Below are 10,977 nucleotides of genomic sequence, written 5' to 3' on the forward strand. Positions count from 1 at the left end.
GCTTCTTCTGGGCAAGCTCCTGTAAAGGGAGGTCAGAGCTCTGTGTTGCAGTGAGGATGGAAGGGGTTCCAGAGGAGGCTTCTTGTTGCTGCTACTCAGATACTTTTCTTTTGGGGGCTGTAAACAAGATGGAAATAGAACCTTTCCAAACTGCCACTTACCTTGCTCTGTCTTTACTACAGTCAATCCTGGGCAACCCCAGTGGCCTGTGGTCCACCGCTCCATTCAGCAGTTCCATTTGGTCAAGTAATCTCAACAGTGGCCTTCCCTTCACCACTCCAGCAAATGCCTTGTCAGGCATTGATCTCATGGGTAGTGAGAACTCCGCCGCTGCTCCGCCACCGCCCGCTGCTGCCACCGTTGCCAATCCTGCTGAAGACATGGGACAGACCTACAATCCTTGGAGAATTTGGAGCCCAACCATTGGAAGAAGAAGTTCAGATCCTTGGTCAAATTCACACTATCCTCATGAAAACTAAAGCAAAAAAGAAAAAAAACTCTTATTCAGGTCATGGTATAATTCTGAATGCAAATTTTTGAAACATCATTTTCAGGCCGTTGCTTCCCCCAGCCCCACTCCCCCGTCAGTCATGCTTTCATCACTCGCTCCTTTCTAAAGTCTGTCCTGCGATATGGTAGTGTGAGGTTGCAGATAAGCTTGGAAATGTCTGGGTGTGGTCACAAATCCCAACTACAGCTAAAGCCTGTAAATATGAACAGTTTCACTGGTTTCATATTTTACCATCTGCCATCTTTATTTAGGAAACAATTTGAACTCTAAAATGGTCCTGGCATGCAATACTTCCATGAAAAGTTTGGGTTTTAAAATTTTTTCCAGTGTTATCCTCCAAGTTCTAATTTAAAATCAAAAGGCACTTTGTGCTAAAATGCAGAGTATTTTTTTAAAATAAGGCTGTCTTTGTTAACACAGGTTGTAAGAATGTAAAAAAGGAAAAAAAAAATCAACAAAAAATACCAACAAAACCAACACAAAACCTTAAGAGCAAAGTGGCTGAATGTAAGAGCATTCTGTTGAGACTGTAATACACTTTATGCTGTTTGTACATTTGTAAACCTGAATGCATTTTTAAGTTGAAGTGAAATGCACACAGCCAAGACTTGTGCAAGAAACAAGATACCATGTGCATTTCTTACAGATACAACTTTGGGTTGTACTTTAAAATAAATACGCTTTTTTCAAGATTTGTCTGCTGTAGTTCTGTGTGTGCATGACTCCACTTGGCACAGCCTTTGGGTCAAAATTTACTGCACACAGAGCCTGTGTTACCAGAAACTTTACTGCAGATGAAACCTGGCTTCTGAACAGCGTGGGTTTGTATTGCAGCAGAGAATAGAAACTATTTTCAGGGTTATGCAGTGCCACCCACTTAAAATTCACTGGATAGCAAAAAGCTGGAAAAATGTCTGTATTCTTGAGTTTCCAGGTATCAGGCATAAGAGCAGCTGCTGTTTATGTCACGCCCATACCTTTGTAACACTGTTCTTGCATGGGTCTGAACAAGAATGTTACTATTCTTAGATATGATTTATCTGTCCCTGTAAGGTGCCTGTTTCCATTCAATAACAGTAAGGCAAGCCCCAGTGACTACTACTCTGAGCTGAAGCCAAGTAAAAATGAACCCTTCCATTGCCAGAAAGCATTAACAGACACTAGTGTAGTAAATTTACTTATGACTCAGTGGCACTGCTACCAATTTACAGCAGCAGGTGTTTATCAGAATCCATCCAGTAAAAGTAAGAACTGCATATTTTAGTTAATATTCTTTCTAGCATAAAGGTTTTGGATGCAACAAAATCTGAGTGTCACATTTATTTAACCAAGTGAGCCCTTTTTCAGCTCTCTTTATGTGAACAAACTCTCAAGGTGTCAGGCTGCTGCCTTCCTGGTGCCACCAGGAGAGACTCAAAGATACAGATCTCTCCAACAGGAACCTGCTGGAACTCCTTTGTTCTTAAAATTTGAGTAGTTCTAGAGCCACACAAGGTCATGAAATGTTCAACTTGGATTTGTATGAAATTTCTTTCTGAGTAACTGAGCAAACAAGTTTCTTACTGCATGAAAATAAAGAATAAGCAGTTAAACTCCTGACATGCCAGGGCCTGCTTCTCTGCAAATGGAGCTTGGGAAGATAACTAGCAGTAACTTCAAGGTTGAAAGGAGCTGCTTAAGGTCATATGCCACCTCTTTTACCCAGCAGGTGTTTACATTGGAATTGATTCCATGGAGGATAGAAGCAGAAATTAATTCTGAGATGCTAATAGTCTGTAGTGGTTTAATCAGTAGGGTAGGGATAAAAAATTCTGGTTTGAGAACATTTCCTTTTGAACAAGACAAGGCAAAACACAAGTAATTTAGATACTTTTCCTTGCCCCCCCCCCCACTTCCTCTGAAAAGAGCTATTCCCTTGTGATAATGCAAATAACCTTGGCCACTATTAAAATATTCTTAGTTCTTGTTTTGGAAGAGCTTTCCCTTGAGCAACAGTTCCAGTGAAACCAGCTGAATTGAGAAGAACTTTGACACACAGTTCTCAGTTTCCTAAGAGGAGAAAAATCATGTCTTTCTCCCAAGGGAAATATCCAAAGCCTAAACACTCCCTGAGTGTCCTGTCTTGCTTCTCCAGGGTAATTTTGGAGAGCACCTTCACTTTGTTTTGCCTACTTTAAGAAAGCAAAAGACCTGCCTTTAAGAGAAGCCGTAATTGCATTTGACAAGAATTGGGTGAAATAAAATGCAGGCAAAAGTTTGGTATAACTAAAGAAACCTCTGTTTATGGTAAGTACATGTACAAGATGGTTTTTGCTGCCTCTTCCTGAGGTACCTGCTCTCCAGCTTCTATGGTCTAGTCACTCTTGACATGCATTGAAAAAATCTCTGAAGCAGAGGGTGAGGTAGTAATGAGACAGAAGCATCCACCATCAGAGAATCATGGAGACAACAGACCTCTTATGATCTTAAGATGAGGTAAAAATAAAAAGGAAGGAGATTTTGACAAAGTATGTGCAGTCTTGCATTAAAATCTAGATGGGGTTGAAAACATTGCAGCATGCTGAGAGAACAAGCTGAGTGTGGGGAAATGTAAGGTCAAAAGCTGGGCAGCAAGGTGTTTGCAAAGGCAGCATGAAAAAAGACTGAATCTCAGACACAAGGGAAGTTCTGTTTGCAGTAAAAAGACTAGAGGAAAAAACATCTTAAAGTGCTCAGAAGACAGACTGTCCTGGAAACCATGGAGCTCACAGCACTTAGGATAATTTAAAATATTTCTTTGGAGTAGAATCAAGGCCAAACTGGCATGAGTGAGCTCTAGTCTTGCAGATCTGGAAACTACCAGGAGTTCAAAGTTCCCAGCAAGGAAAAGAAACAAGAGAAACAATTGCCATTAATTTTGGCAATTAGTTTAGTGCTCTACAGGGCAGCTCTGTTCTGCCAATGCTAAGAAATAAACTAAAAGCCTAAAAAGTTTCTGGCCTGTTACTAAAATCAGGAAGTCTGAGGTAGGAAGTATGGCCCTAACATGGAAATCACTTTCATTATCATGAGCTCTATTTCCAAAAGCTCTCAAAAGGTGTTAGATACTTTATTAAATTGTGAGTATATTAAAGTGTGAGGCCGTATGTAGGATACACAGTTCCAGTCAAAGGACAGCCAGTGTTTGTTGCACAGATGCAGACACACTGGGCCCAGCCTGGCCACAGCTCTGTCAGCAGCAGTGCAGGATGTGGCTGTGCCACTGGCCTGTGAGGGAAACATGGAACTGGGGGAAGCTCCAGGATGAGAATGTGAGTGGATGGTAGATTCCCAACACTGGAGCTCAGTGGTGAAATCATGCAGAAGTTGTGCTCTGCACTTCAGCTGTGCCTGACTGAATGAGAGGTAAAAAGAGGAGTACACAAAGTATGAAGCTGTTTTCCACTGACACTACTTCACCCAGATGTTTTAACACTAAGTACACCTTCAGCTGGGCTTTGTCTGTTTTCCCAGCCTTTAATTATGAGCAAGTTTTCTGAGCTCCAGTGTTTTGGCCTTCTGAAACAATGACAACTACAAGTCTCAATGAGTCAGACTGAGGGATTGAAAATAACCCAGCTGCTGCTGTATGGCTGGTGCAACTGGAAGAGCATTCAGGCACCTTGTGTTAAACAGGTTCTGCTTCAAAACTTTGCTCAGTACCTGTTTTTGTCTAATGCCACTCACTGCTGGACTTCATGTTCAGCTGGTGCTTTAGTCACATACTAAAGCAGCCTTCAAGATGGCAGGATCAGCACGCTCTTCAGCAGCCCTCTGAACAAACTTCTAACCATGCTTGCTGCTACTAGTGTGCTGCTTCATGCTGTGCAATCCAGCAGCAAGCAGGCCATGACCTTTTTAATGTAGGTATATATGAAACATGAGGACAGTCCTGAAAAAAACTTTTTTTTTTCTTTTTTTTTTTTTTTTGCAAACTGTGTAAAGGTAGCTGCTCAGATCCGTGGATATCAGTTGGATCAGCTGATCTTAAACAGGAGATTACACTGTACCAAGAGAAGTGAAGAAAGCAGGAGGAAGTGTCAGCACAGATTTTATGTATGTCCACTTTCTAAGAAAACCCCCTTGAGGTGTTTCTGTAAAGCTGGGATCTCAAATGGTAGTCCTCCAGAAAGGACCCTATATCTGAAAACTGAGAATTTGAAAATTCTGAAAAAAACTCTCTAATTGCCTATTGTGAAGCAAATCTTTGAGTCAGTGTCATTAGCACTGGATAAAGTGGGATCTTCAGGAGGCACACTCACTCTGCTGAAGTTTTTACCAGATAACACTCAAGTAGTCCTTGAGTGGCAGCAGGAAGTGAGTGGGATGTTTTCACACTGCAGTAACAAGCTTCACATGGGACTCTCTTGCAAGCTGTGAAAAATCTCAGCTCAGTTCTTGCCCTAAACAAGCCAGAGCATCTGGAGTGTAGCATCCATGAGAGAGAAAAAAGGTATTGGCTGGGGAGGGCACCAAGGGGTTGGAAGTGGGTGGAGAGATAATTAAATAGATACAGGCTGACCATTTTAATAGTTAAGGGACTAATAAAATATTCTCACAAGAAAAAAACAAACAACACAAAGATAACCCCAAACCAAAACCAATTAGCTATTCTGTAAAGTTTCCTGTTTTTAGTATGAGTCCATGGCAGGATGAAAGCACTTGTTTTTCAGCTTAGATACCAGAATCTTGCTGGGAAACAAGTGTACCAGGAAAGCAGCACCTGGAGAAGCTGCTGCCTCATCCAGTATCAGTTCCTGGCCCATTCTGGAGTTACTGTCAGGGAAGACAGTGCTCACTGGAGAGAGAACGTGAACCTGCTTTATGGCAATGTAGGACACAAGAGAAGCCAGTGAGGATGACCCACTGCCTGCCAAGGGAGAAATATGCAGAAACTGGAATCAGAGGAGAGACTGAAATGCTCATTCAGTGGCTATTGTTGGCTTCCTGGAAGGGGGAAGGACTTTTTGCCCCTTTGGCTCTCCATCACCCGTTTTCCTGCTCTAGCCTGTCCTTATCAGTCATTTAATTACCAGCTAAATCCTGCCAACACTTAACAGTCTGACAACAAAGCATGAATTAGGTCCCTAAAAACTATGCAACATTCTTCATTAAATGGGTATGACTCAGCTTACAGTTCACAGGGGAATTCCTGATGTGCTAGAAATCTTTTGGGACAACAGTAATTTTAAGGAATATTCATTTATGTCTTATCCCAAACCAGAAGTTTATTCCTATGAGCTTTTGATGCAGGACTAGCTGCCAAACTTAGCCCACATTTGCCCACCTGCCAAATTCTGTTCTGTGACTGAACAGAGGAGGTGTGGGTAAAAATCAACAGATCTTTAGTATCAATAGTATCTTAACTCTTCAGTTAAACTGTGCAAAGGGCATGGCAGAAAATATTCTGTTAATGCTTTGAAATAATAGGGAAGCACACAAGGAATAAAACAGTTCAGCTGAATTTAGCAAGTTAGTGAGAAATTCAGATTTTATGTGCATGTGAGGAAAGAAGAGTGGAAAAAAAAGAGGTTTAGATTGGCTATTAGAAAATACCTCTTCATGAAGGGTTGTCAAGTATTGGAACAGCTGCTCAGGGAACTGGTGGAGTCACCATCCTTGGAGGTATTTGAAATACTTGTTGCACCTGGGGACATAGTTTAGTCATGGACTTGGCAGTGTTAGGTAACAGTTGGACCTGATGATCTGAGAGGTCTTTCCCAGCCTAAATGGTTCTAAGGTTCTGTTTCTGTTAAAGATGGTCCTTTCTTTGAAGCAGCTGAACTCAGCATTTTGAAGAAATGCTCCAAATGGAAAACTCATCACAGCTCAAACAGAAAGCAAACATCCATACTACAACTATCAGCACACAGAATAACTCACGGTTATGCAGAAATTAATTTCAGATGTGAAAATGTGGGAGCTGGGCACTGGCTGTGAGTTGAAGCCATAGTTCCAGGTATGTGGAATGAGAATGAGGCACACTGTGAGCTGACTTAGTGCCCTTGCATTGATCAACTGCATGCAAAAATCCATATGGTGCAGTTATTAGAACAATAAAAACTGAATATTGTTCAAGTCAGCAGGTTCAGCACCAGAGAACTTCAGAAAATGGACAGTATTTGTTCTGACTTGGTAATTTAATGGAACCTCTTTTTGAAAAGACTGATTTGTTCTATACAGAAATAATAACTCACGGGGCAAAAAAAGGCTTTTAGAAACTCTGATTAAATCTGCACACTGGAAAACACTTCCTCATACTCAGTAAATTTGAGTAATGCTGTTTCCTCCCTTTGCAGAGTGCAGAATGAGAATGTTGGATCAACAGCCCCCCTCTGTGGCTGCCAAGAGCAGTCTGGACACCACAGCGGTGCCAGTGGCTTTAGGATTTCCTCTAAGGCTTTTCCTGATACCTTGAAAATAGCAATTCAGCTTTAGTAGGAGCATTTTGTTTTAATTAGTTGTGCATTGGGAAAATTAACACTCCTTTCCCCAGTGCCAGGCCACGCAGCTACCATTCCTCAACAGTGATGTGCCACAAGTCCTAAAGCAAGAGGAACTGGAAAGTTCTTACTGTTGAGTAGGGAAAGTCCACAAACCAGGGCAAAACCAGTCAGACCAGGCTTCTACTTCTCTTCAAGCATAGTATCAAAGATGCCAGACAAGCCTAATGCAACCAAACTACTGATTTCCTGTATTTATTCTGATATTTCTTTCATCAAACTATCTAAAAGGAACAACTTTTCTTTCTTTTCTACATAGGTGTGTATTCAGTATATCTATTTCTGCTCACCACACAAAAGCATTTCCCCACTTTTTTAGTCACATTATTCACCAGTTTTGTTTTCTCTAAATAACTATCACTCTTGATTTATAATATTAAAACAAGAACAGTGATCATATTGCTGTCTACCTACATCCATAGCCTGACAGTAGACAGGAACATATCAATAAAATAAAACAAATAATAATAATAATAAAAACAAACAAACAAACAAACAAAACAGCTTCAGTTTATTGATGAGCCATCATCTCTCTGGCCAACTACCACCAAAGAGAAAAACTCAGAAGTTAGTTCAAGTAGTCTGTGTACAATCTGCATAAACATCATAATCATCTTCTGAGGACTCAAATGATGAGAACTCTAGAAGAAATAAAGAAGTGAATACTCAGAGAAGGGGAAGTAGAGACAAAATGACAGAATGGAAAACACCATAATAGCACTAAATAAATCAACTCAGAGTTAACATTTCTGAGTTACTTCCAAAAACGCAAATCATTAAAACAAAATTATGCAAATACATGTGGAAATCCCATGCTATGTTTACTCTGCCCTTTATAAGGTAGAAGTCACTGTCAAGACAGGATATGAGATAGGGATGGGTTTTCCTATCACAAAGTACAGACATTTCGAGGTTTCTAATTCAGGTTAGGAAGTCTTGAATCTATTTGGTTGCTGAATCTTACCTATGAACAGCCTGTTTAATTAAGTAATTCTCACTTCTGTGCCTGTCCAAGCAGGACCCAGAAAATGAGTTTCTCTGGCCCCTGGGTAGCCTCACCAGAACAGCTCTGCTTATGAAATGCCAACCCCACTGTGAGGACTCTGTTCATATAAGGAACATTTGGGCCACAGAATTACAAACAAGAGGTTGCTTCTTTCCTTCACCCCAAACTGAAAACAGGTAGCTAACCTAGGATAAATTCACCCCAAGGAACTGTTTGTCCCTGGAAATGCCCCATGGCACTCATCCTGCCTGCCTCACTGACAATCCCTCCTGGCAAAATGAGAAGTCACTTTCCCATCTCCCCACTCAGTAAAATCCCCACTGAGTTCTCACAACATAAACCAGCAGCACTTCACTGCCTTACTGAAAAAAACCACCTGGTGCTTTTGGAGTTGTTTTCTGAGGATGACTGAGGGAAAGGGAGAGAAGCACAGAAGAGAAGAGCCCAGTTTCCACATCCTGTGCACCAGCTGATGCAGTGAAGCTGCAACAAGGATTTGGAGAGGAAGGATGGTGCCTGCTGGATTTCTGAGGACTGCAAAGCATTGGAGAGCAGGAACAGGCAGCTCTCAAGGACCTTGTCCACAAGCCATGTTTCTCAACCAGGTGTGACAAATGTGGCTGGGGTTAGGCTGTGACTGTGCCAGCAAGGCCAGAGGTAGAATCCCTGTCTCTATTCCCAGCACTGGGATAAAAGAAAGAAGCTCAGGCTGAAGTGAATCTCACTGACAAAGTTCTCATTAGCAATTCCCAATACAGAAAGCCTTAGGAAGCTCATCAGGTAACTAAGACATTTACAAGTTGGGCAAGCTTTAGGTTGCAAGTGTCCTTGTTTAGTCAAAGTGGTCATTGCAAAGCTTTGCTGATGGCACCAGTGGAGTCAGAATCTGGAGTGTGCAACTCATTGCAGATCCAGCTACAAAGCCAAGGATGAAAGGTGGATTTTTTGTGCTGAGTCAGCCTATGGTACCACACAGGACCAACCTAGATACCCATAGTAAACACAAACATTGTCCATTTCCTCTGTAAATAAGCACTCTACTTGCTGATATTTCTTAATAAGGTTCATTCTAGCGCCTGCCATTAGCCATGTCACACACGTGTCCCAAAGTTATCCACTTCCAGAAACAGATCCCACATAGTTATTGTAAAGCTGTGTTTTCCACACATAAAGTTGACCTTTTTTTTTTTTTTTTTTTAAGAACTAGAAGTTTCATGAGAGAATTCTAAATCTAACAAGGAACTGAGAAAAGTCAGAGACTCCTCTTCAGCCATTTGCCTACAGACCTTGAAGTTGTACTCGAACACCCACTTGCTCATACTTGAAACTAAAGCTAATTGAAAATATAAGTTTGTGTGCTGTGAAAGAAAGTCCTGACACACTCATGGGAAATTTGGCCAAAACACAATGTTAAGAACATGGAATGAAGCACCACATTTAGAGGAACAAAACGGGGCAGGAATACCCCCAAATGAGAGAGTTCTGATGTCAGGAAAAAATACAGAAAAACCCACCAGAAGGACAATATCCTACTGTAGCTAATGAATGCTCTTCCAGACCTGACAGATGTCTTTCAAACACCCAGGCAGGTTCACCTCATGTTTGTTACAAACCTAAAACATGAAGGGCATTTTATCAGCATTTTCAGAGTATTTCTATAGCAGCAGGTAGTCTCAATGATTTAAAAATTTGGTTCTAGTGCCATCATCTGCCTGATACCAGTATCAGTTAGTGGCAATTCAATCAACATCTTGAAATAACTAAAAAAAAAGTGAGTTACTGCAATATTGCGTTTTAGAACTTCTCAAATCTGTACTGCCTGGTAATAGCGTTTTGAGACACGGCTACAATTTAAGCAATTTGTAGACAAATACTAAGAGCACTTAAGAGCTATCTTGCTTTCATGTAAACATGTTTTACTGCTCTTTTTATAGGAACTTCAAAGATCAACTGGTCTCTATTTCAAAATGGAAATTGCAGGTGCCACAAATATGCTGAACCAACAGAAAACTAAAAGATAAGCTACCACTAGAATATGATCTTTAGGATGTTTCACTTAGGTGCAGGATCTAACAAAAAAAAGGATTCTCAATCCTGCCAGACCAAATGATACTACATTTCCACAAGAGATGCTGCACAGTGGGAGAGGGGATGGTCCATGCTGCCAAGCAGCCCCTGCCCACAAGGAGCAACGTTTGAGGGGATGTGGGATGTGTGTGAGCACCACACCACCAGGCCAGCCTCACTTCCACAGCCCTCCTTCCCTCCTTCCCTCCTTCCCTCCCTCCTTCTGCCCTGAGGAAGGCAGTGGCCACTGCTGTGGGCCACCCTGGCTGGCCAGGACACCAAGTGCAGGTGGGAATATGCAGGTGGCTGCAGGTGGAAGAGGGTGAGTAGGAACCCCAGGCTGGGTCATGGTGCTCCCAAACTTCCCCCATGTGTCTCTCATGCAGGATCACAGAGTATTCTGAGTCTGAAGGACCCACCAGGACCATCAGGTACAACTCTTAAGTGAATGGCCCACAGAGGGATGAACCCCCAACCCTGGTGTTGTTAACAGCACACTCCCAGGTTTCCTGTGGTGAGCAGGGCTATGGCCATTCCTGGTGTCCAAGCTGAAAGGTCCCAGTAACCCCTGTGTCCATGTCAGTCACTCTTGTTACTTACCCATTTCTTGCTTACCCCTCTTCAAATCACACTGTGAATAAGTGGATAAACTGCATCCATTCTGAATTGTGAAGGACAAAATATTTCATTAATTGAGAGAGAAGGTCTGCCTGACATTTAAAGCAATGTGAGAAAAAGAGGTTGCTGTTATGTTTTCCCCATCATTGCCTAGAAGTCTTGTAGTTCATTGGGAAGAGCAATTTTAAACAAACCCACATGCAGTCAGCAACTATATATAGATCCAAAGTTTCTAAGATACAAGCCTTAGACAT

General features: G+C 41.8%; 1 protein-coding gene across 1 annotated transcript in view; it reads left to right on the plus strand.

Annotated features, from left to right (window-relative positions):
- Window positions 1-1,201, plus strand: part of TMEM131 (transmembrane protein 131) — a 93,168-nt gene extending 91,967 nt beyond the window's left edge. Inside the window, exon 41 of the mRNA XM_056489923.1 lies at window positions 183-1,201. Coding sequence (XP_056345898.1) covers window positions 183-479 — 297 coding nt within the window. The 3' untranslated portion in view covers window positions 480-1,201. The remainder of the gene's footprint in view (window positions 1-182) is intronic.
- Window positions 1,202-10,977: the final 9,776 nt, after the last annotated feature.

The sequence above is a fragment of the Oenanthe melanoleuca genome, chromosome 1 (assembly GCF_029582105.1).
Source record: "Oenanthe melanoleuca isolate GR-GAL-2019-014 chromosome 1, OMel1.0, whole genome shotgun sequence".
Classification (NCBI taxonomy): domain Eukaryota; kingdom Metazoa; phylum Chordata; class Aves; order Passeriformes; family Muscicapidae; genus Oenanthe; species Oenanthe melanoleuca.